Here is a 24,360-nt window from a genome sequence, read left to right on the forward strand (position 1 = left end):
ACTTGAATAAACTGATTGTTGCCTGTTGATTAATAATCACACAAGCTTGAGCTGTGATAGTCCTGATCGAGCTGTATTAGCAGTTCAAATTTATGGGGCGAAGGATAAGGCTGATGGCTGCGCTGAAACATATCTGATGCTGTTCTATATGCAGTCATTGACTGAACACATGGATTCACTTTATATTTACGCAACATGTTGCCTATTCCTGTTTTGTCCCAAGCAGGAACTAGTTTGGAACAGGAAGGAGATATGCCGCCAGATCCCCGCCATTGATTCGGCCAACGGTACATTTGGAGCATTTTCTTTGCATGGAGAGGCAAGGGGCGCTATTCGGAGCACGCTATATATTCCAGCCTTAAATAGGAGCGTTATATGAATGAGCCAACAGCCCTCCCTATGCCGAAGCTTGTCGGCTTCGTGGGTTTGTTCGTTGTCGGTTTGCTCAATGCTCTGATAGTTGGCGATTAGGCCTATATGGCTATCAATAGACGGTATATTCATCGCCTCGGTTGGTGCAAAATGATATGCGCTATATGCATATATACATATCTCGTGAGAGTCTTCCAAACAGGTGATTATACATTAAATTTATATCAGGTTAAACAGGTGTCTGGGTCCCCGAAGTTCCTTCGATCGCGCCACCAAAACGACTTCCTCGCTTCAACCTCGGGCGGAAAGGAGTCCACCACGTGTCTGAGTTTGGGGTCAGAAGCACCTCATTTTGCTCAATCAGAATCGACGACTTCCACTTCTCCTTGAAAAACCCGCTGGAGTTGTTCGACGAACCCGGACCGCGAGCAACGTAGCTGCGGCTCTGGTACTTGCCTAGCCAGAGCATCTGTTCATGTTCTCGGAGGTACCGATCGGAAGAGAAATTGTTGTAGACGTTCGACCGACCCAGCATGCCAAGCTTGCGACGCTGCTCGGCCTTTTCGTACATACGCCGTGTGATCTGTTCTATCTCCTCACGCGAAGGGCGCAGGGATAATGTTGGGGGTACATAGCCCTCCTCGTCCTCGGCAAAAGCGCTCCATTGGCCCAGTAATGCCAGCACCCTGATTTGAGCGCTGGCAAGGGATATAGCGTCGTTGGGCGCAACCACTTCGCTGAACTTCTTCCCTGTCGCACGGTCGGTGACCACACAGAACGAGGCACCGACGTCGGTGCAAACCACAGGGACGCCAGTCAAGGCGGCCTCGCCCATGGCTAATGGAAGACCTTCGGAAATGGACGAGTTCATGAACAGCCACTGTACTGGATCAGCCACATGGTCACAGAAAGGAAAAGGCAGATTACAACTTACAGCGTCTTGGAGGACCACAGATGGATTCCCTAATCCTTTTAGGACAACATGCTCACGCAGGCCCTTCGAGGCGATGATTTCCTGACATTCCGACGCGTAGGCCGGCGCACGCTCCATGTCTCCGTAGATGTGCAGCCGATAATCCTTGAAGCCCCAAATATTGACAATGAGGTCAGTTGCCATGATCGCTGTCTTGATGTCTTTGACATATCTGCCAGATGTCAGCTAACTCAATTCTGCGATTCAAGTCTCGAAGGACATACCGAATATGTGACAACATGACTACCGTCGGGGTAGCCGTCTTGATCGTCTCAATTGGCTTGTATTTGTCCATGTTAGTGATCCCGTTCACAACGGGGTCAATCTTTCGACGGAAGGTCCGGCGATGCTGGAGGGCACCTTCGCAGGTTCCTAGTTCGATTTCCCATCCCGGATTGAAATATTCGGCACATGGAAGGACAACATCTGCGTGATGCTGGATCAGAACACACGACAGATGTCCTAAACCAATTAGAGTGGTATTTACGAAGGTCGAATCGAAGGACACCGCTGATGACAGGAATGTGGTCATCTCACGGAAAGAGACACAATGGTCCCAGACATGCAAGGCGCATTGACGCTTTACCTTGCACAGGACGCCGTATGTAGCGCCTGTGAAATGATGCGAAACCTGGAAAACATCGGGAATCTTGTCGGGAACGGGGATAGAGAAGATGAAGAGATCTGCGGCAGTCAGTGATCATGAATACATGACTGGCAAGGGAATGGTTAAAAACTTACAGCGGTGCCACATGTCCAATGCCGAGTCAAGTTGCAGGAGCGTGGGCCTTTCGGAATTCAACCATTGTGAAACAGGAACAGCGCCGGGCGTGTCTTCGCTGAGCCACATTTCTCTCCACGCCTGTTTGACAGTATCACTCATCCAGACATCGTTCCAACTGCGGGACGACTCAAAATACGTGTTCAAGTCCACCAGTGCACGCGTCGCTTCCTCGATATGCGAGCGGGTGAGCTGGACGGCTCGTGAACACCGAACTATGCTGGACAGAATGGGGAGGAAATTGCGTCGGATATCTGCCACCGTGGTGTCGTATGACTTCTCGACCACTGCGGAATCCAAACAATTTTGGAACACACCGTGTGTTGGGTTGAGGAAGTCCAGACCCCATTGCGGCAAAACAGTCAGCGACTGCACATTCCGTTCGATCTGGAATTTAGGGACGCCAAAGTCATTGGCCGCCTCAGCGAGGATGTGCCACCGGATATGCTTCAGATCGTTGACCATGTCCCTTCGGCATGCAGAGACACCTCCTGGCTCATTGGGCCAGGTGCCGGTGTCCATCGCCAAAACATGAAGTTCGCTGTCAGTATCTTGCAGCTGAGTTGACAGTGTACGTGTGTTGATCCTTGCGTCACCCCCTTGGCCAAAACTGTACAGGTCGCTGATTTTGAAGGCCAGTTGTGTCCATGAACTGATTTCGGGATCAATATCGACACGAGCCAGAATGGTGTCTACCTGGGCGTCAAGATAGTTCGCTGCTGAGTCGAGACGACCCCAGTCACGGCGCCTCCAGTACGGACGGAGAATACGATCAGATCGAAGCAGAATCTCGTCTAGCCACCGGGTAGTAACTGCATCGAACTCCTTGGAGGCCTTCCATGATCTCCAAAGATGTGTTCGAGCACGCGAGGTTGGAATTGGATATTGCTTGACATTTAATCGCAGATGGCGGGCAATAATGTTTGTTCTGGTGGAAGAAAATGAGACAAGGGGGTTGTCATGCAAGAAGGTGCACCCCGTTGGCTTCTCGAGGACATGGAACCAGTCGTCACAGATCATGGGCGGCGTGGGAATGTGTTCGCCGTTCAGAGTAGTTGCAATGATTGGATGGAACTTGTGATCATATGTCCACTGAGCATTGTAGACATCGTCGTCTTGGATGAACACAGCTTCAGTGACTCGTGGATACGGGATCCATTTGTCCAGGCGCTCCGGACGCGTCGGTGGAGGCATACTCCATGCGACCTTGATTTTGATATGCGGAAAGACATACTCGGCACGAAGCAACTCGTCGTCGAACTTGGCGTTCTTGCGGTACCAGTACTGGAACTGAACGGGATTGACTCCTCTCATGGCGGAGCCGGTGGTGATGTATCCACGCTGGTCGTATTGGACGACTTGTCCCTCCAGGTCGCCGGCTAGGCATTGCCGTTGCATGGGGAGCTTTGCCCTGGACGACTCAGGATAATCATATACAAACTCGTTCTGCAGAGTTCCCTTGCCATCATATTCTTCCCGACTGCGAAGGATGAGCTTGTCGGTGTATATGTTGATGGCCACCAGATTCTGCCGTTGACTCGGTTCTTGCTCATGGCGACCGGAGTATTGGTAGAGTCGAGAACAACCGTCTGGCTCGATATGCATGAAACAAGTCGTGAGACCGTTCAAACTTTCAAGGACGATACGGTTCTTTTCCAGCACCGTCTTCTGTCCTTTCATGTTTTTGTACAGGGCGGAAACCTTGTCTCGCCCATGTAACTGCAGAATATTAGCTCAAACCATGGATAGAGGAAGGATGACATACCAGAACAAGGGGGAGGATAAGGCCCTGCAAGGCCTTGCAGAAGGACCAAATAGCAGTCAGAATCCATGTGATGGGCCAAGAGATAACCAGCGACTGCCCACGAAGGATATAATTCAATTCTCGCTGATACTCGGGATCTGCGACCAACGAGAGCACAGTGAACTTGATGCAGGTTCGAATCTTTTGAAGAAACCTCATGACTGTGACTCGGATAAACTCGATAAACCCTTTGCTCTTGAGCTCGACCTCGGATGACACCGTGGTAATCAGTTGATCATAGCTTGAGTCACGGAAATCTGACCTGGGTCCAAAATCCTCGTCATGGGCAGCGATCGCTCCGGCGTACTGGCCTACAAGTACCGCCAAGGAAGTACTCAAGCTATACCTCGCAACGAGACAATGGAGCTCAACTGCGTCGGCTGTACCAGCTCGAGAACGGATCCACTCCACATCTGGTGCAGAAAGACGAGTGGGTTGACCGCATGCTCTCTCTATCAAGAAGGCGTGGACATGCCGAGGCATGAGGTCCCATTCCCTCTCAGGGTCCATTCCCAGAAGCAGATGACGGAGCATTGTCTTTTGAGCGTTGGCGATCACCCGTTTCCTTTCCGAGGAAGAGCTCTCGAGCTGGCGCTTGATGCCTTCAGGAACAGCAAGCGAACCACTGTCATGATGCTCGGTTACCAAAAGTTCTGCTAGCATTGCATGATCACGCGAAAGTCCTAGTCGACTTTCAGCCGTGACTTGAACGAGAGTCTCAGCGATGGCTTGACAATTGCGACGAATGTTCACGACCCACTCATCACCAACAAGGTCGAGGGTGATCAGAATGAAGATGTGAAGCCGGTCTCCTGTTCTTTGTGTGATCGCGCGCATGGTAGGGTCCTGTGGTGGCAGCAGGAGATGGCGTGCCGACACGAGCTCGACAACTGTTTCTCCTGATTGCCATAGTTCGGCTGTGCGAAGCAATATTGTCCCTGCCTCAGGAAAGGCTTGTTGCAAGCTGGGGGATGTCTTGGTGTCGCCCTTCGAACGGAGGATTTGCATCACCTCCGCGCCAGGGTGTTGGGAAGGATCCAACTTGTACCGGAGCTCGGACGAAAGAGCACGGATCGCGTCAAATGTATTTGATAATGTGGTTTGCGAGAAATCAGGGTCTGGTTCCAATGTGCTGCAGGTGTACGTGACAGCATCCTTATCCTTGTCAATGCCGGTCAAGTTCTGACCACGGGGCCATGCCACGCCAGCCCTCAAAAAGGACACAATCGCCGTCGTCCAGGTGCCAACTGCCAACCCGAGTACACCGCTATAAGCAAACTCACGCGGGAGGACTCTCAGCAGGATGCAAGCCAGAAAACCAACAACTGCGCCAACAGTGAGTGCACGGTCCGATCGGGATCCAGTGTAAATTCTGTTATACTGATACCAGAGAAGACCAGTATATGCACCGATATACGCCAGGTACATGATGGTGGCACTGCGGGAGCCTTCAAATGACCAGAGCAAAGCGCAAGTAACTGCAATGGCCCAAATATGGAGGAATGAGAACTTGAGGAGATTTCGCCAGTACAGCGCCCGTCGAGCACATGCATCGTTGCGTGTGGCTTCCCGCAGGAACTCGAGAGAAGGAATCGGCTGAGGTGTCCTCTGATGTGCCAGCGTCCACAGCGGCTGCGAGACGCCATCGAGGATGACAGCACCTATTAGGTAGTAGCACAGACCGAAGCCTACAGCCAAGCGATATGTCTCGCTTGACGCGGAGGAGAGTCCGACCAGTCCTTCGCCGGTGAATAAGGCCGTCCACTTATCCATCAGGGCGATGATAAAGTAGAGAATTCCGCCCCAGACGTCTTTACCCGTGTGCCGCCAGTGAAGGAAAGCATTATGCAATTTGAGTCCCTTTTGCATGTCGCCCATGGTGTCGACGGCGGCTTTGAGCTGCAAGTTCCACGTTGGACTGTAGGCAAGAGGAAGCCTCGTCCGGGAGAATTTGCAGTACCACACAAGCAGGAACATTGTCGCGGAATATTCTTCAGCAAGACGCTTGACGAACGGGTCGGCCGCGGATCTGGTCCAGAACCAACGCTTTCGTTCCTTCAGCACGCAGGCCAACAATGTCTGTCGGGCCAGGGCAGTTGATGCCAACTCCTTATCGGCATCTTCAGTAGACGCACTGGCGAGATACGTCTTCTGGTACCAGTCGACTACCTGGCCGTCGGTGATACAGGGAATATGGAGGTACCAATTGTTCCACTTCGCAATTACGCGTCGAGCACCGAGCAACAGTGCTGTCAAAAAGACGGCCAGTACGCAGGGGTAGATGATTATGTCATGTTGGAGCCAGATCGTAAGAACGGGGGAAACGAACAGGATAGGAATGCAGCTCATGATTACCGTGCGGCCCTGGAAACATCAGTAGTTATCCCTGTTCTCCGGTGTATGCAAAGACTTACCGACTGGAACTGGAATCCAGGGAGCTGATAGATTGACAATGCGGACAGAGTCATCAGATATATTGTCAGCATCACCAGGTATGCGGAAAAGACAACAGCAGACACAAAGCCTTTGGCGATTCCGATCCCAATGAATGCAAAGATACCGCCGACGGAGACAACTGCTACACCAGCGATGAAGCGGGTTAAGACGAACATGCTCATCGCAGGAAAGGCCATGGCATATAGGTAGTAGCTGCCTCCCGAGCTGATCCAGCCGCCGAAGCCACCGCAGAGCAGCAACGCAACCATCAATGCTGTGGTCGCCAACGTTTTATCGTCGTTGCTCATGAACGTTGTGAGATACAAGCCTCGTCCGATGGTAGTCAGGAGAGTGATATCGATCAGCGCTGGAACCGCAAAGATACCAAGGAACGTAAATCGGTAAGACAATGGAAGGTCCTCCTGCCCTCCGTTGGGATCCAGATCGATATCCATGGACGCGTAAGCAGTGGGAAGCTCGGTGAAAGCTTCCTCCCGTCGAGGTGGTTGGTGCTGGCGATAGTATGCGCGGATACGATCAGACAAGATTTTGCCAATGGCCTTGGGCGTCATGTCGATGTACGCATCGCATCTGGCCCCGACCGCATAATTTTCGGCAAAGCAAGATGTTTGCACGTGGTGAAGGTTCGGACGTGGATTACGATCAAGCACCTCGAGGTAAATCTCATTCATGGCCAGCTTACGAAAAGCGCAGAAGACGGACAAGGCCAGGAAGTCAGCCCTGACATCAATCTGCCCCGGTTGCAGAATAGCCTCCATGACCTCGGTAATCATTGCCAGACTCGTGCTGTCTGCCTCGATGAGTACCTCAGGGAGACGAGCGTCAATCTCTTCAAACAGCGCCAGAGCACTTCTGGGTTCGAGGGATGCGCAACCCTGGTCGTGGTACCAGGTCAGACGCCCTTCAACAAGCTGCTTGGCGGACACTTCCCCGCTGAGATAGCCCGTCGATGTCATAGCTCGCAACTGGCTCAGAGTTGGGACTTCCAGGAGTTGATACTCACAGCAGGTGCGAACTTTAGCCGCTAAAGCGGACGACTCTTTACATGTTGACAATGTCAACCGTTGCATCCAAAGCAGCGCCTCCGCGGGATTGAGGTCTTCGATGTCGTTCACCAGTCGAGGAGGAAGTTCCCATTTCGGAGAAAGAGTGTTTCTGGCATCTGCGAGGGCGATTTCGGCTTCGAGGCATTCATACCGGCTGAATCTGCGACGCGATAGGAAGGTGTGCAAGATGGTCCCTGTCCGATCGACCGTCTTTCCGGAGATGAAAATATCCAACGAGCCCGTGAGGGCATCAGCCTCGAACATGCCCCAGATCTGGGTCTCACTGCGCGTGCGAAATCCGGAGTGTAAACCGACCCAGATCCGAAGTTTGTCATTTTCCGCACCGTTACCAGAAGAAAGAAGGTCAATCAATTCTTGGATGGTGGCAGACATGGCACCTGCACGGATGAAGGCTTTCTGCGATTTGAGGAGAGCACGCAGGTCCGCCGCCATACGGCGCAGCTCCTCTACTTGAATCCGGTCGAGAAGGTCTAGGTCGCGGATGCTGCGTTGCGCCTCGAGAAGGTCATTGATGTCTTTCTCAGAGCAGTCATGACCAATTTGAAAACAGCCTAGACCGGTGTAGTCGACACCGTCAGGGGAGACAGAGAAGGGATTCATGTGTGCGTAGTCCATTTTCGATGGCCAATCAACGGCATCGATGTCAATCGAGCGCGCATCAACCAGTGATCGAGTTGCGGGAGGAACAATGGTCATTTTCTCGAGGAGATCCGGTACGAAGGTCCTTAGGCCATTGTAGCGAGCATCATGTTCAGCTGAGACTCCGGTGACCTGCACGTACTTCAGCCTTAGCTCTCGCTACGGAGGAGTGGACACTCACCTTGTCATTGAAGCGCCAGTTATCGTGGGCCTTGAGCACAATATCGTCCTTCAACCACATCAATGCACCCAGGGGCTCGTTCTTAATTGTTCGACGAACGGCGACTTCAGCGTCTGTCAGAGCGGGTCGAGGACCAATCCAGTTCATGGCGCTGTTGTAACCGCACCACTTGAAGGTCCGTCCGAGAACATGGTGGGAGACATCCACATCATCCTCGACTGTCTCCCACATGGCGTGAGTGCAGCCTCCCATGGCTTTTTGGGCAGCGACAACTCGCATGACCGTCCTCATCTTTTCCATCTGAAAGTAGTCACGCTGGTTGCCGTCGGGAAATATTGTACCGTTGCGGTAGACAACGCCGCGTATGCGGCTTATGTCGATGTCGCGGCATTCACGTTCGCTGAGATAGTCGGGTGGTGACATCTCCAGCCATACGTCAAGACCAATACCATTGAGGTATTGGACCAATTGGTTGAGTACAACAGGTTGGAAATGCTTCTGCCAGTCTGCCAGGAGAACTCCGTGAAGTGGGGACTCCCTTCCTTGCGGATGGCTGAAATTCGAGATGACTGTTTCAGCAACGACACACAAGCATTGAATGACTTCATCTATTGTGATGCTTGTCTCGATGTTCACCAAGTTTTGAACATCCACCCGGCCAACGACGTGAGTGGAGGACCCATAATTGTATATACCGCTCACCACTCCATGCTGAAGAGGGTCGACCACAATAACGTCCCATCGCGATAGTATGGACACTTGCTCTGGACTAGGAGGGCTGGATATCGACCCGAGGTATACTCCGAATGTCTTCAGTTCCACCTTTGCCGGGCTCTGCGAACGGAGAGGTTTCGTTTCCCTCTTCAAGCGATCAAGATAACGAGTGATGGCCACGGGGGCGGCTGATAGTTGGCGTCTCCCCTATACCAAGTATCAGTATCCTTGATGTGAAAGGGTATGCACAAGAGGAAGTGCGACTTACCTTCCAGCGAGCATGGAGCTTCTTTCCAATAATGAACAGGAAGTATAGACAACCCAAGACGATGGTGGTCAATAGCAGTACAGCGAGTAGTTTGTCCCACCAGGTCTTGAGCATTCCATGCCATCCAATAGCATGGAGCCCCAGATATTCTGTCCCCATGGCAAATGAACTGGGGATCAGGGACGCGATAACGAGTGATATGCACAAGACTACAGGTGCATGGGCGTGCGGATCTATATGACGATGATATATGGCCGAAGCCACCACCCTGCTTGCTGTCTATGCTAAGTAGAGCCAGACGGACTCAGTGATACATCTCTATGACAGATACGACGCCGACTTAATGGTGGCTGAGCTACAGAGTGCCTGCCTGAGCTTAAGAAACAAGAGAATTCAGTTCTGAATTTCAGCTCGGGTTCTGACGCCCAAATTTACGATAGGAAACAGACCAAGTCACACCGGCGCTAGTGCTGCAGTGGTTGGATCCAAAAATAATTCTTTATCAGGAACGAGTCTATGACTCTGCGACCAGTGTCTGAGTTTGGACGTGGGATACGTCTAGCGAGTCAAGGGTCTGGGATGTGTCTTGGTCGTCAGCCGCTAATTCTCGTCAAAAGTAGCCATCACTCTTGGCCGTCCGGTGAGACCGGGCTGGAGAGACGGGGAAGGTTTGTCCTCAAGTATTTGTAGAGAATTGATATCGCTGGAATTGTTGCTGGAGATCCGCCTTTGCGTGTAATCTCCATCACTGTCGAGAGGCTTACGTGCTCTTCGCTCCAATCGTTCCACCACGCTCACCTACAATGGCTTCTTCCAAAATTAAAGGACGACGCAATTTGTGGATTGGCATCGGCATCGTCATTGCCATTGTGGTTATTATTGTCATTGTGGTGCCATTGGCAGTTATCCTGCCCAAAAAGCATCATGGCAAGAAGGCTACGATTCTGTTCCCCCTCTATATCTGGCCAGAAACCGACAGTACGTGGGACCCGCTGTACGAAGAGTAAGTTTGCCATTGTCAAATGCAGAAGAGTTGGTGGGTTGATGTCGTCAGAGTGACCAACTACCCCAATCTCAACTTTACCATCATCATCAATCCCAGCAGTGGTCCGGGAAACGACTCGCAGCCTAGTGCGCAGTACGCACACCAGATCCAGCGGCTGAATGCGTACCCAAATGTGCGGACCGTGGGATACGTGCGCACAGGGTATGCCAGCCGGAATCTGACCACCGTGCTGCAAGAGGTGGGCATCTACTCCGGCTGGGCAGCCGTATCGCCAAGTCTTGCCATGCATGGAATCTTTTTCGACGAGGTGCCCAGCGAGTACACCACATCCTCGGCCGAATACCTGGCTACGATCAATGAAGCGGCTAAGAACGCCTCTGGGCTGAGGCCAGACCGAACGGTGAGCATGTCTCTGTTTTCGTATTTGTGTTTCAGTACGCTCTCCTGACCTCAAAAGTTTCCTGGTGTACGAGACATGCTTTGAGGCTCAACTAATGATTCATCATTAGGTGATCCATAACCCGGGCGCGATCCCGGACTCCCGATATAGTAACATTGACGGGACCGATGTGACAGTTGTCTTTGAACAGTCCTATCAGGAGTATCAGACCAAGCATGCGAGTCTGATGGCGCTTCCGGCGAACCGGACGGCTTACAGCTACATGGTCCACTCGGTGCCTTCCATGAATAATGGCACGCTCCGCAACTTGGTCCAGGATCTAAGCGAGCGCGCGGAATATCTGTTTCTCACGACACTGAGCCAGAATTTCTACGAGAGTTTTGACCCACAGTTACCCACTTTGTGTGCTGTCATGCCCAGTTGACGTGGATGAAACCATGGTTATTGGATGCGGGGAGACATGTTTGACTTTTGGACTTTTGATATCACATCACAGTAATCGCATAATCGCAGATAATCAATTAGCTTTGTCAGGATTCCGGAAATACTTGATAAGTGACTGGAGGCTGAGACATCGTATTGACCAAGCTTTGATAGGCAGTGTCGGGCGAGATAGAAGGAAAATGTGATACCACGACTGGCTATCAACGGCACCACATGGCTCGATCTCTGCATCTCGTCAGCACTAGGCTATCTCCTAGTCGTAGCAAGTACTCCGTAGCCTAGTAGATAGATAGATAGATAGATAGACATGTGCGGTCGCAGTGTGTTCCTGTTCCTCGCCCCTGTCAATCAGGGCATCTATTTAGCGTCCATTTCTATCGCTTCACACTAAACATCCACCCGATCTGATCGAATAATCGCCATCATTTCGCCATCTTACTGAATCTTACCATCCGCACAATGCCCCCCAAATCAGGAGTTCTCGTCCCCTTGTACATTTACCCTCTATCAACGACGACATGGGCTCCACTGTACGACGCGTGAGTCCACCAATCTTAATTCCTAAAATCTATCTTACAAATTACAATACTGAACTGGTATTCACCTGGTTAGTATAACTGCCCACCCCGATCTAGACTTCCTGGTGGTCGTCAACCCCAACAGCGGACCGGGCGACCTCCCATCCCCGAACAAGGATTACGCCCGCGAGGTCCCCAAGCTCAACGCTTTCCCGAACGTCTACACCGTCGGCTACATTCGTATCCACTACTGCGATAAGCCTCTGGAGGATGTCTACGCGGAGATCGATCGGTATGCTAGCTGGTCGGCCTGCGAGGGTTTAGGATTAGGTGGGATTCTACTTGACGAAACGCCGAATCATTATTCGGAGGAGAGGGAGGAGTACCTGCGTGCTTGTACCGAGTTTATCAAGGGGAATGGTGGGATTCTGCGCGATCGGATGGTAAGTTTTGTTTTCTCCCTTTTCTTTTTTTAGTTTTTGGGTTTTCTTTTCCACGGGATTGAATGAGTTGAATTGAGTTGAGTTGAGACGCCTGCTGACAGGGGTGATGCTGGTAGGTCATCCATAACCCAGGCACACCCCCCGATGCCGGGTTGGCCGACACCTGTCCGGACCTGATTCTGACCTGCGAAGAGCCGTACGAGAGGTACCGCTCCGACGAGGTGCAGCGTCGACTCGCCGAACTGCCCTATGATCGGGTCCGATGCGGGTACATGATCAATGCGGTGCCCGTAGGCGAGCTGGCGGACGTGGTGCGCGAATTGCGCGACCGCGCGGCGTATCTGTTTGTCACGGAGGTGGAGGGGGATTTCTACGAGCGATTTGGACCAACCAGTTGGATGCAATTGATGCACGCGCTGAAACACGATTCAGAGTGGGAGATAGTGTAGACTAGGGTCTAGAATCTAGATCCTGGTCTAGAGGCCAGGGCTAGTGGCAGGATCGAATAGATCTGTCATTCTTGCGTGATTTAGCTGTCAACGGTGCCAAAGTTAGCACGCACTAGTGGAAGCCACAAATACAATGCGCTGGGCGCCACAGTAAATCGCTGGGTCTCACTTTTGGCTCTATCACTTGTATAAGAGGCGATAATTGGTCGATAACGGTGAGACATCCACAGACGCCTCATTGATATGGCGTTGGATATCCGTAGTTGCCTACTTGGCATCACCAGCGCACCGGCATAAGCTGACTGCGGCTGCACCGTGCACGTCCATGACGGTGAGACTCTGGCAATAGGCAAATAGGCAAATAATGGGGGCAAGATAAGGAAAGTATAATCCTCGTATGAATCGAATCCTTCAGGATGTAAGGTACGGAGTAAGGTACTTACGGTATGTATGGTATGGGCTTTACGAGTCATGGCCTGACATATCAGAATCCAGATACCAGCCATGTCTCGGCTATCATAACCTGCTGAAGTGACTGCGATGAAAATAGCATCATCGACATGAAGTCATGGAAACGTGGATGCCATGATCATGACGAGGATGACTGCGATCCATTGGACTTATTGTCTGCGATGAGCCTCGGGCTGTAGACTGTAGTAAGTCGCTCGTTTGCTTGCTGTGATATGGTATACCTGTCCCAGTATGACTTCAAGTCCACATTCTGAAAGAAGCACATCTGCTTCTCCTCGGATCTTTTCTGAAGTCCCGACTCCAGACAGCGAGACGGACGGCTTTGATACATTGACACCTGTCAGTGATGGCGAGGATTATGTCCTTGTCACTGGCGGCCTAGGATTCATCGGCAGCCATACCTGTCTGGAATTGATGAAAGCCGGATACAATGTCCTCATTGTCGACGACCTGAGTAACAGCTACCGTCATGTCTTCTCCCGGATCCTGCTGGCAGCGAAACTGCACTTTGACAGTACGGACGGCCATTGTCCCAAGGCGACGCTGTACGATGTCGACTACCGCGACAAGTCGGCCATGAGGAACCTCCTCGACGCGTATCAGCTCGACCTATCCACAAGACAATCGAGCATCATCGGAGTCATCCACTTCGCAGCCTTCAAGCAGGTCGAAGAAAGCATCCACATCCCGCTCAAGTACTACCGCAACAACATCAACGGGCTCGTCGACCTCCTCGTCCTGCTAGACCAGTACCGCATCACCACCTTCATCTTTTCCTCGTCTGCAAACGTCTACGGCAAACTAGCCGAGAACCGTCCAATCCTCCACGAAGAGGAGTGCATCCATCAAGCTGAGCCCAACCAGTCAGGTGCGTCTCACTCCTGCGAAACGAACATCTCCCAAATTACAAACCCCTACGGCCGCACCAAACTCTTCGGCGAAGCAGTCCTCGCCGACGTGGCCCGTGCAAATCCCGCCTGGACCATCGTCGCCCTGCGATACTTCAACCCAATCGGCTGCGACGCCTCCGGCCTACTAGGCGAAGACCCAAAGATCAATCCTTCGAACCTCGTCCCGGCCGTCGTGGACATCCTGACCGGCAAGCGGGACGAGCTCCTCATCTACGGAAATGACTGGGATACACCTGACGGCACCCCGATCCGGGATTTCATCCACGTCACAGACGTAGCGAGGGGTCATACGGCTGCGTTGGCTGCGGCGCGGGAGGGTCGCGTTCGGGACGGATTTCGCACGTTTAATCTCGGGACGGGGCGTGGGCATTCGGTGTTGGAGCTGGTGCAGACGCTGGAGAATGTGTCCGGGCGGATGATTCCGAGACGGGTGGTGGGGAGGAGAGCGGGGGATGTTGGGTCGTGTGTTGCCAGTGCGGAGCGGGCGGCGGTGGAGTTGGGATGGACGACGGAGAAGTCATTGAGGGATGCTTGTGAGGATTTGTGGAGTTATCTGCAGGAGTAATAGGAGGTATATTTTATAGATCACTAATATCATATGCTAATGTGGATTCTGCTTTTCCAAATAGTAGGTGTAGCAAGATATATAGCAAGCTTATGACCATGGATTTATGGATTTTACCCACGGGGACTAATGCTATCTGATTTTATGTTGTTCCTAATGATATATAGTATCAATATGTGACTGTCTAAGTGCTATATATAATATATCTATCAAAGTGAATGACTATTGTCTGGTGGACAATAGCTTCATGATATATGACGTCATTTATATCAGTACTTTGCCAAAGCCTTATATCGTCATTTCTTTCTCCCAAGGTAATTCCCCTCGCATTGACCCATGGAGATGTCTTAATACTGAGATATTCCGCCGAAGAGGAGCAGTTGATTGGCCAATTAATTGCCATTGATTGCCACGCTGGAAAAGCGTACCAAGAAATCCGGGGATCGTCCTGAGCACGTTCCCTTGCCTCCACTCTGATTGGCTGACTCCGCAGATGGCCTGACGGGTTGCCTGATTCGATCGAGATTGGACAACTGAAGAAGGTTCGCTGCATCCGCACGTGTTTCTCCTGAAGCTTATCTATCCTTTGCTGTCTGTCTCTTTCTTGTCCTGTAATCATCTTCCTTTCAGTCGTCTATCCCTCCAAGCTCTCGCAATGAACGTCTTCCACGAGCAGAGAGGGCGTATCGCCCTCTACACCTCACCCCGGACTAAAGAGGGTGCCACTATCGCCATGCTGATCGAGCTCATCGGGTATGCTATTCACGGATTTTCTGCACCGTTGCTAGTGCTAACAACACAGACAACCGCATTGCATCCACCTTGTCCACAGCATCAAAGAAATCAAACACGACGATGCAAGCGCATACACCAGTCTCCCTGTCCTCTACGATGTAACCAGCGAAGGCAAAAAGGCTAGTGCATCTGGCGTGGCCGACATCGCCCGCTACCTTCTGACCAAATACGACGCCGAGCACCACTTTTCGTACAAAGAGGGGTCCAAGGAAGCAGAGGAGGTGAATAACTGGATTGCGTTCCTGAGCAAGATCATTCAAGGCAATAACCCTGAGGAAAGCTTTGCGCGGAAGGCCCTGCGGTTGTATCTGCATCTTGAGGAGCATTTGCAGAAGGCGCAGACTCCGTACCTTGTGGGCAAGAAGTGGTATGTGTTGTCTACCGTCAATTGTATGCAGCGTGCTGACGGTTCATTTAGTACACTAGCGGATCTGGTCATTTTCCCGTATGTAGCTGGTGCGAGTCAGGCGAATCTGGACCTTGAGCGATTCCCCGAGTTGACGACTTGGCATGAGCGACTGGTCCGGAATCCCCATGTGGCCAAGGGGCTGAAGGATGTATATTTGGAGGCGTAGCTGATGTTTCATTGCTCTGTCTAACATGTATTAATTGTATATAATGATTGGTCGACTAACCCCCGCCCACAGCATCAAGAATGTCAGTCACCTTCTTAATATCCTTATTCTCCACCTCGATATAATGCCTCATCGCCAACGCCGTCACAACCACCATCTCCACGAACCGCTCATCGCCTTGCACAAACACCTCGATTTGCTGACCCTGTCCTTTCAATGACAGCTTCTTGTGGTATCTTGCCAACAACCGCCGGTCGTTGTCGAACAACTCGAGTTTACTCCCTCCCCATGCGTCCGGCTTCCATTTGAAGTGCCCTAGAGGCGGGTAATCGAAGTGGTGGTTATCGCTTTTGAGGAGGTCGCGCTTGAGCAGGAATTCGTGGCCGTGAAGTGTGATGTCCACCTTGCTAGAGGGGAACTTGTGGACGGTGCAGGTTCCGATGGGAACAGGCGCTGGAGACCATGGTCCTGGCGGTGGGAGACGCGAGATGGTGAGGTGTGGTTTGGATTTCTGGGTGGTGAGGTGGAAGGCTGGTCTGTCTGCGCAGGTGATTGTCTCGCCGGAGCTGTCGATGGTGAAGGTGTAGACGGGCTGGGGTGATTTGCTTTTGGAGAATAGTTTGTCCATGATTGGTTTTGTTGTGGTTGGAGCTGTCCGCTGAACTGAGCTTCGGCAGAGTAACTTGGGAAGCGATGGAACTGGTATATATGCATTATCATGGTGCTTTCAATCGTAATGTGTTTGACCCTGCCCTTGGCTATAACCTGGTGGTGATGCCCTTTTTGGCAATGGTCAATTCGACGCTAGTCCCAAAATAGTAATTAATGCGCATCTTGCTGCGGTGCCAAGAGCTGATCATCCGTATTTCTGCACTGCCTGACAACGCCTTGGCCCATGGATGGATGCACATAAATTACTGTTTTGGGATAGTCCATGATGCCTTTCAATCGTGTCTTCCGCTTGGGCCAATCTAAATCGGTCGAGTCACTCGCCACGGCACTGAGGCTGATTTTGTTGGAAATGCTGTTCCGTCGCCATGGCCACTTCTCACTGGGTGCGTGCCTTCACCGGTTCAGTAGTCCTCCGAATCTGGATTCTTCTCGAATCAGTTGACAAAGTAGAACACATATCTCAGCAGCCGTGCGGTTAGGCTGTTAAAGCTGTTGGATACGCATGGCAGTCTCGCCAGTAATGCCATGGTTACCGAGAAGGTGACTTGAATAGACGGACGGAAGAGCTTGATCAACTGGACTCTTCCAGATAATGGCGTATCCCTCCCCGATAGGCATTGCACCAAATATCCTTGTCGTGTCGCATGCGACTCGTCAGTCTCGGTAAGTCCATGATATCCAGCGCGACCATGGGGTAGAGATTCGTCAAAAGGGTCTCAACCGCAACATTAAAGTATCCTTTGAAATCTTGACCAAAGACATCTTCATCTTCTCCAGGGGTGGGCTCAGGGCGTGGATAGTGCGCGGCCCTGGAGACCGCAACCACATATGGAATCTCCTTCCGACCCTTCAAGGGAGCTGAAGAAGGAAGTGGTGAGTTGAGGACCGACTCCAGAGCCTCGGTGTTTACCATAAGGCAGGCCGTCGTGGTGAGCCCGGTGGGAAGGTCCCGCAACATCTTGTCAAAGCGCCTGTTCCGTTAGAACAGAGAATAGAATGTATAGAATGAAAGACGTACCGAGAAACCTCAACAGCCGACGCCCCCTCCAACGACGGATCCTCCACCCACCGGAACCGCAGCAGTTCAATCGCCCGATCTGACTTGGGATGAAACCCGCGCTGATCCGCATGCTCCTCTTCAATGATCTGGTCCCAGCGTCGGCGAAACTCTGACCACTTCGCGTCATCCTCAGTTCTATAGGCCGTAGCGCGAAAGACTACAAATCCCCACTCCGACCATTCCGGCTCGAATTTAAAGACATTCTTCAAGGTGTCGATGTAAGGAGCCCAGCTTTCGCGGTCTGCAAGTTTTTGTTCTTCTGTTTTGGTGGCTTCTTCGGCGAGTCGAGCTGCTGCCTGGGATTCCATGACCTTTGCCTGTATTTTGTCTTCGAAAGCTTGGTACAAGCCTGCTTCCTTGAGGCCATTTAGCATGGTTGTGTGTTGTTCCTCGGTGAGGGTGCCGAAGTCCTCATAGGCGCAGTTCATTACGCGCTCGTAGTCCCAGCCGGGAGGGTAGAAAGACATGTTTCCTTTTTTTTCTTTTGGATTATCCTTTATCCGATATGAAAAGTGAATGAAGAAAGAAGCTTGACTTGAAGAGAGGGGAATATACGGGTTGGTCATTCATTAAACTAGCGATATCGGATGTCAACTCCTTAGCGCTGGGAGGGCGGGGCTGGTCATCCCAGTCTCATCAACACAGAACACTTAAAGTGGCGTAGAGGAGATAGGTAAGGCACAGCAAAGAAGCTTCTATTTAACAATAAAGAGGCAGTATGTCTAATGTACTTTAGGACAATAAATCTACAATGCATCTAAGGGGAATCCAACTGTTAAGAGAGTAGAGATGTAGTAAGGTCCTTAATATATAACTCACATCCTAGCTCACTCAGATTAACATTAGCCGCACTTCAGACTGTTATTAGTACTCGATTATTGGTTCTCGAATCCGACAACACCACATCAATACTTAAAGAGAATAAGAGATATGGATCAGACTCAAGCAGTCGACAACTTCCCCAGCAGGAACCGCGCCGCATCGCCCGTATTCGCCCCGTACGTGAAATGCGCCGCCGTCACAATCAGCGTCCCATCACACACCATATCCCCCAGAGCACAATAAACCTTGACCTTGTCCTTTGGGAAATCCGCAATCTGCCCTCTCTCCTGTGCATTGCGCGTATACCCAAACAGCACAACACCCTTGATCTTCTCCTTGACCTCCTCAGGAAGCCGCTTGATGGACCCGTCCATCACCGCCGTGCCTTGGCTGTATCCCCCCGCGACAATCTGCGTGTCGGGGCATTTCGACGCAGCTTGCTTGAACAGGTCCACGGCTTCGTTGATGGCGGCAGGGGAGGTGTTCTCGGGGAGTGCGTTGGACGCCAGGTCAGCTGTGTAGGCTGGTCCGACGCCTTGGCAGGCTACTTGGCCTGGTTTGGCGGCTTTGAGGTTGTTGCAGACTGCTGGGCCGGTAGAAATCCCCTGCTTACGTTAGTTACTGTTGCTATTGGAGGGCACGCGGGGAGTTCTTACTAGGAGACCGGGTTCGGTTGATGCGCGGGCGAAGATGAAGGTGATGGGTTTGCAGGCTCCATCGCGTAGTTCGTTACCCGAGGATACTGGGTTCATGTTAGACACGACCTCGATGCAGGGATGGGAGGGTATACGTACATTGTCTCTCCTGGATGGCAACTGGACTTGCGGCGGCGAGGCCGGCGAGGGCCAGAGTCAATAGGCGCAGGTTCATCTTGTCTTGGGCCCTTGTCTTGGGAGAGTTGCTAATCGCAGTCCTTGCCCTGAACAGGGGTCTTTATATCTACGGTTTTTGGCTTATAGAGACCCATCGTCGGCAGTTGCTCCAGAATAGGAATCCGATGGGAGGTCCAGGCAGAACATTCAAGAACTAAGGTCGGGTCCCATTGGAGTCTATTCCCTCACAGTTTCAGAACGTCTCAAATTGTTACTTCTTGATCCGATAAAGATCGAGAGTCTGAGTCTCCTGCCAAGCCTGAATGCAGTCCCTGAACAGGCCGATAACCTGTTTGTGATGTGGGCCATGTCTCATAATAGTGTTGTTGATAGTTCGTGGTTTGCCCCAAATTTGGGGAACCTCGGACGAACTTCCCAATCCGGTTTGAACTCGTCCGAATATCCCAACAATTTGCACCGATGATTGGAGAGATCACTTGATATTGACCGATCTGAAACAATAATCTCTTACTCCAGTCGCTTCAGCCCTAACCACATGACTCATGAGACAACAATCGAAAAAAAAAACGCTAATCGCCGAACGCCTGCCCACCAACCACTCATTCAAGCCAGATTCTGCAGATTGACCAACTCGAAATACCGCCCTCTCTTCCGAAGCAGGTCATCATGCGTCCCTGACTCCACCACCTCCCCCTGATCCAGCACGTAGATCACATCCGCCCGCTGGATGGTACTCAACCGATGCGCCACGGCAATAGTCGTCCGGCCCTGCGCCGCCGCGTCTAGCGCAGCCTGCACCACCTTCTCCGACTCCGAGTCTAGCGCAGAGGTTGCCTCATCCAGAAGCAAGATCCGCGGATCGCGGATGAGGGCGCGCGCAATGGCGATGCGCTGCTTCTGGCCGCCGGAGAGCATGCCCCCTTTTGTGCCGACGATGGTCTCGAAGCCTTGTCTGGGATGCGTTAGCAATCTATAAGTACACAAGGACTTGGGGGAACGTACGGGAGAGAAATGATAAAATCGTAAATGTTTGCGTCTTTGCACGCGTTGATCAGGTCGTTTTCACTCGTGTACGGCCTGGTACTCCCCAGGAGGATATTCTCGCGGATCGTCCCCTGGAATAAAGCCGGTTCCTGGCTGACCAGCGCCAGGTGGCTCCGATACGAGGTTAGATCCCAGATAGCGATGTTTCTACCGTCGATGTAGATTGCCCCTGTCATAGGGTTGTAGAATCGTTCCAGTAGCGAGATGATCGTGCTCTTGCCGCTGCCGCTTGCTCCGACCAGAGCCACGAACTGGCCGGGCTTGACGGTTAGATTTAGCCGTCGTAGAACCGGCTGATCCAGCCGGTTTGGATACCGGAAGGAGACATCGCGGAATTCAATCAGCCCGCGCATATCCGGCTGTGGTCTTTGGCGTTGAGTCGCAGACTGCGACTGCATGGTCTCGCCGCTGAAGAGCCGCTTGAATTCCCGCGCGGCGTGCTTCGCCTTGCCCATATCTGGTGCGTGCGAGAAAACCGTCCCGGCTGCCTGTGCGCCAAAGATCACTTCGCTGAAGCAGACGTAGAACTGGAAAACAGAGTACTCTCCATGCCCCAGAAGCGACCCGCCGTACCAGAAGCCCAGCGCCATGCACAAGAACGGCAGGGCCTGGGAGCTGGCATACAGCAGCGACGATTTGATGATGGGGAGGATATCCCGTCTTAGCTGGTGCTGCAGCTGGGTTTGATACGAGTCCAGAACCTCACCCTCCATCGTCAACGAGGCGACGGTGCGAATCGCCGAGGCAGCCTCGCAGGCTGAGCTGGCAGACTGCTGGTACGCGGCTTTTGCGCGCCGCTGGAACTTATCCAGCATCCAGACGCGGATGAAGCCGCAGAGAAGGAGCACAGGCACAGCGGAGATACAGACCAGCGCGAGCTTCCAGCCCATGATTAGTGCGATGCCCAGCGAGGCGACCAAATTCACCGAGACTATGAGCAGGGTACCGAGCGTGACGCCGCTGATGCCGGCCAGTTGCTTTGTTTCTGCGCTTAGGGTAGCTGTCAACGCGCCCGTGGTGTTCTCCGGCTCGTCGAAGAAGGAAATGTCCTGGTGGAGCATGACCCGGAACGCCTGGCTGCGGGCCCGGTAGACCATTTTCTCGGAGCAGTAGGCGAAAAGGCTTCCTTGGAAGGCATACAGAATAAATGTGACCAGGCCAAGCATGAGGAACATGAGCGACCAGAAGCTCGCGTCGTGGCGTAGCTTGGGATATTCCCAGGGTGGCAGGCTCAGCGTGCTCACGGCTTTGGCGAAGAGGACGGCCTGCGAGGGCTGGATGCCTCCGGCTAGGACGGATGCAGCTAATCCCAACCCGAGGAGCGGCCATTCGGGGCGGTTGAACGAGGCGAGGAATTTAAACAGCGTCCAAAGTGAGTAGGATACCTCTTTGGCTTTCTGCAAGTGCACCGGCAGCGCTGATATTGACATCCTCGACATCCGCTGTTTCAGTCTCTCGCCTGTTTTCAGCCCGACATCAGACGCGTCATCCTGATGCTCATATTCCGAGACATCGTCATCGGTTGGATAATCCAGATCTAGGAAAAAAGTCTCCATCGGACTTCGAGGCATTTGGCTCATCCGCGTGAGCCGCTTCTTGATCTGCTGTGCCTTGACCATGCCGTAGTAGACGCCCTTTCTGTCCATGAGACGATCATGCGAGCCCTGCTCGACAATGCATCCATTGTTCAAGACGACAATATTATGCGCTTCTTTAATAGTCGACAGCCGGTGCGCGATCACGACCGTCGTCCGGCCCTGCGACGCCTTATCCAGAGCAGCCTGCACCAGCCCCTCGGATTTTGTATCTAGAGCGGAGGTCGCCTCATCCAGCAGTAGGATCTTGGGGTCTTTGACGATGGCCCTCGCAATGGCGATGCGCTGCTTCTGGCCCCCGGATAGGGAAAACCCAGCGATGTTAGTTTCGTACCCGTCCGGCAAGGCCATGATGAAGTCGTGCGCGTTCGCCATTCGGGCTGCATCTTCGATTCGTTTCTGTATCTGCTGGGGCGGTTCGTGCTCATGTTTTGAGCCGATGAGCCCGACCCGGATATTCTCTGCGATGCTGGCGGCGAAGAGCCGTGGTTCCTGCGAGACGAGCGACATTTGCTGCCGGAGCCAGCGCAGATTCAAATGCTGGATATCATGTCCGTCGAGCAGGATATTCCCCGCTACAGGGCTGTAGAAGCGTTCGATAAGCCCTATGACGGTGCTTTTGCCGGATCCGGAGGGCCCGACGAAGGCTGTGGTTTTGCCGGCCGGGATATAGACGCTCAGGTCGTGCGCGACGATTACCTCCGGCCGAGACGGGTAGACGTGGCGGATGTTTTGCAAAACGATGTTTCCCCGCACATGGCCCAGAGTGATTCCTTTGTCCAGTGACGCGTCCAGAGGAGATTGCCGATCGATCGTGCTATACAGCTTGGTTGCGGCCGCGACGGCAGTGGAGAGCGCCTGCGTGTTAGGCGCAATATTGCCCAGGTTGTACGATCCGAGAATGATAGCCATAAGGATAGTCAGCACATCACCGGCCTTGACATGGCTCCCGTCGTCGACCAAGAAGCGCGATCCCATCCAGAATCCCAGTCCATAGTTGAGGTACATTACACACAGCAAGGCTCCAACCATCAGCGCGAAGATCATCTGTGCCCTCATCCCAGGTCTCTCTGCATCCTTGAGGTGTTTCTCGTATTTAGTTGCTAGCGTCTCCTGTGCGTCGAATGCGACCACCGTCCGGATGGAATCGAGGATATCTTCCGCTAAACTGGCGCCTTGACCCTGGGAGGCCAGCGCGCGCTTGTTGAAGCCGAGCATGGCTGTGGAGCAGCCTCCCATGATTAGCAGCAATGCGACCAGCGTGGCGCTACAGATCAGTGCCAGCTTCCAGCTTTTGATGTATGCGATAATGAACGCCGTAACGAATGTCGACAGTCCGGTCAATGCTAGACCGACCTTTTCGGAGATTCCATCTTGGATGAGGTTCGTGTCGGCGGTGATCCTCGTCGTGATCTCTCCCGCCCCAAGGGTATCGAAGAAGGCGATGTTCTGTCGTAGAATGGCGCGCAGGTACTCGACACGGATCTGCTGCACGATATGGTCGCCGGTGTAGATGAAGCCGACAGTGGCCAGGTAGATGGTTGCAAACTCTCCGATGGCCAGGTAGACAAAGTAGACGACGTACTTGGTGAGCTCATGGTGGAAGTTCGCGTAGGTGATTTGTCCGCTGACAATGTCTTGAAAAGTTGAGGTCAGGTTGCCAAAGAGGACCTATCTCGTCAGTTGCATCATAGGCGAAGGGGTATTGGATACTTACAGTGAATAAAGGTAGTGCAGCACCGCCTATGATGGCGCAGGCCGAGCTGACGACGAGGATGGCAATGTCCCATCGCGAGGCATATCGGTATATACCAAAGAAGCCTACATGCGACTCTGGTGCATGGATCTGTCGGTGCAAGATGGCCTTCTCTGCTTCAGATAGGCACAGTGTCGCTGAACTCCCACCGGGAGACTACTTCATTAGTTACAGGTGTCGACGTATGCAGTGTACTTACTTTAGGCAGGTCTTCTAGCTCTATGCCCTCCTTTGACTTCATCGTGTATGTTCTCTTCGTGCTGGACTGGACATCTTAGCTACGACATGTCTGGTATGTAGGAATGTGGCTGTCGACAGCAGACGGGGCATGTCTGAGACCCTGTGATACTCTCTCGCAGTCGTTACTCTAAACATCATGGTGGAACGTTTCACCAGCAGGGATCTAGACGAGTTTCAAAAATCAGACGACACACGAACTGACAGCCCTCGGACCTCAACTGCCGAAGCCTAAGTGCCGTAGCCTCGGTGGTTGAAATATTACGATTCCCTTGACGATCAGTGACTGACTTATGAGACCGTGCTCAGTCTCATCATAAAGTCAAATGGTAGTTTAACTTTCTGGTCACAGAGATCGACAGTTGAAGCAACTAGCGTGTCACTTGGCTCAACACTATACGAGCTTTTCGTCAGCTGGTCTCTACCTTATTATTGGAAACTACTTGCTTTCCAGCCTTCCAGGTACCCGAAACTATGTGAATCTGATGGAAGCGTGTTTGCGATAGAT

General features: G+C 52.4%; 9 protein-coding genes across 9 annotated transcripts; 4 read left to right on the forward strand and 5 right to left on the reverse strand.

The window, feature by feature from the left end:
• Positions 1 to 601: 601 nt before the first annotated feature.
• Positions 602 to 9,415, reverse strand: ALT_5825 (glycosyltransferase family 4 protein; the record flags this gene model as incomplete). Its single annotated transcript, XM_033560116.2, has 8 exons — positions 602 to 1,252; positions 1,307 to 1,517; positions 1,570 to 2,029; positions 2,087 to 3,845; positions 3,892 to 6,294; positions 6,345 to 8,225; positions 8,275 to 9,195; positions 9,257 to 9,415. The coding sequence occupies 8 exons, from the start codon at positions 9,413 to 9,415 to the stop codon at positions 602 to 604; spliced, it is 8,445 nt and encodes a 2,814-aa protein (XP_033416007.2).
• A 644-nt stretch (positions 9,416 to 10,059) lies between these two features.
• Positions 10,060 to 11,086, forward strand: ALT_5826 (spherulation-specific family 4 protein; the record flags this gene model as incomplete). The annotated part of the gene is made up of 3 exons (XM_033560117.2): positions 10,060 to 10,259; positions 10,311 to 10,662; positions 10,772 to 11,086. 3 exons carry the CDS (start codon positions 10,060 to 10,062, stop codon positions 11,084 to 11,086), a joined length of 867 nt encoding a protein of 288 aa, XP_033416008.2.
• Positions 11,087 to 11,565: 479 nt separating this feature from the next.
• ALT_5827 (spherulation-specific family 4 protein) lies at positions 11,566 to 12,516 on the forward strand (the record flags this gene model as incomplete). Its single annotated transcript, XM_033560118.2, has 3 exons — positions 11,566 to 11,645; positions 11,719 to 12,067; positions 12,184 to 12,516. The coding sequence occupies 3 exons, from the start codon at positions 11,566 to 11,568 to the stop codon at positions 12,514 to 12,516; spliced, it is 762 nt and encodes a 253-aa protein (XP_033416009.2).
• A 702-nt stretch (positions 12,517 to 13,218) lies between these two features.
• ALT_5828 (NAD-dependent epimerase/dehydratase family protein) lies at positions 13,219 to 14,463 on the forward strand (the record flags this gene model as incomplete). The annotated part of the gene is made up of 1 exon (XM_033560119.2): positions 13,219 to 14,463. The coding sequence occupies one exon, from the start codon at positions 13,219 to 13,221 to the stop codon at positions 14,461 to 14,463; it is 1,245 nt and encodes a 414-aa protein (XP_033416010.2).
• A 655-nt stretch (positions 14,464 to 15,118) lies between these two features.
• On the forward strand, positions 15,119 to 15,833 carry ALT_5829 (glutathione S-transferase family protein; the record flags this gene model as incomplete). The annotated part of the gene is made up of 3 exons (XM_033560120.2): positions 15,119 to 15,216; positions 15,266 to 15,625; positions 15,677 to 15,833. The coding sequence occupies 3 exons, from the start codon at positions 15,119 to 15,121 to the stop codon at positions 15,831 to 15,833; spliced, it is 615 nt and encodes a 204-aa protein (XP_033416011.2).
• A 55-nt stretch (positions 15,834 to 15,888) lies between these two features.
• ALT_5830 (uncharacterized protein) lies at positions 15,889 to 16,461 on the reverse strand (the record flags this gene model as incomplete). Its single annotated transcript, XM_033560121.2, has 1 exon — positions 15,889 to 16,461. The coding sequence occupies one exon, from the start codon at positions 16,459 to 16,461 to the stop codon at positions 15,889 to 15,891; it is 573 nt and encodes a 190-aa protein (XP_033416012.1).
• Positions 16,462 to 17,076: 615 nt separating this feature from the next.
• On the reverse strand, positions 17,077 to 18,032 carry ALT_5831 (uncharacterized protein; the record flags this gene model as incomplete). The annotated part of the gene is made up of 2 exons (XM_033560122.2): positions 17,077 to 17,476; positions 17,524 to 18,032. 2 exons carry the CDS (start codon positions 18,030 to 18,032, stop codon positions 17,077 to 17,079), a joined length of 909 nt encoding a protein of 302 aa, XP_033416013.2.
• Positions 18,033 to 18,506: 474 nt separating this feature from the next.
• Positions 18,507 to 19,257, reverse strand: ALT_5832 (cutinase family protein; the record flags this gene model as incomplete). The annotated part of the gene is made up of 3 exons (XM_033560123.2): positions 18,507 to 18,992; positions 19,044 to 19,129; positions 19,182 to 19,257. 3 exons carry the CDS (start codon positions 19,255 to 19,257, stop codon positions 18,507 to 18,509), a joined length of 648 nt encoding a protein of 215 aa, XP_033416014.1.
• Positions 19,258 to 19,823: 566 nt separating this feature from the next.
• ALT_5833 (putative ABC multidrug transporter) lies at positions 19,824 to 23,856 on the reverse strand (the record flags this gene model as incomplete). The annotated part of the gene is made up of 4 exons (XM_033560124.2): positions 19,824 to 20,172; positions 20,223 to 23,530; positions 23,577 to 23,771; positions 23,815 to 23,856. 4 exons carry the CDS (start codon positions 23,854 to 23,856, stop codon positions 19,824 to 19,826), a joined length of 3,894 nt encoding a protein of 1,297 aa, XP_033416015.2.
• Positions 23,857 to 24,360: the final 504 nt, after the last annotated feature.

This window comes from Aspergillus lentulus (assembly GCF_001445615.1).
Source record: "Aspergillus lentulus DNA, contig: Alt09, strain: IFM 54703, whole genome shotgun sequence".
Taxonomy (NCBI): Eukaryota; Fungi; Ascomycota; class Eurotiomycetes; order Eurotiales; family Aspergillaceae; genus Aspergillus; species Aspergillus lentulus.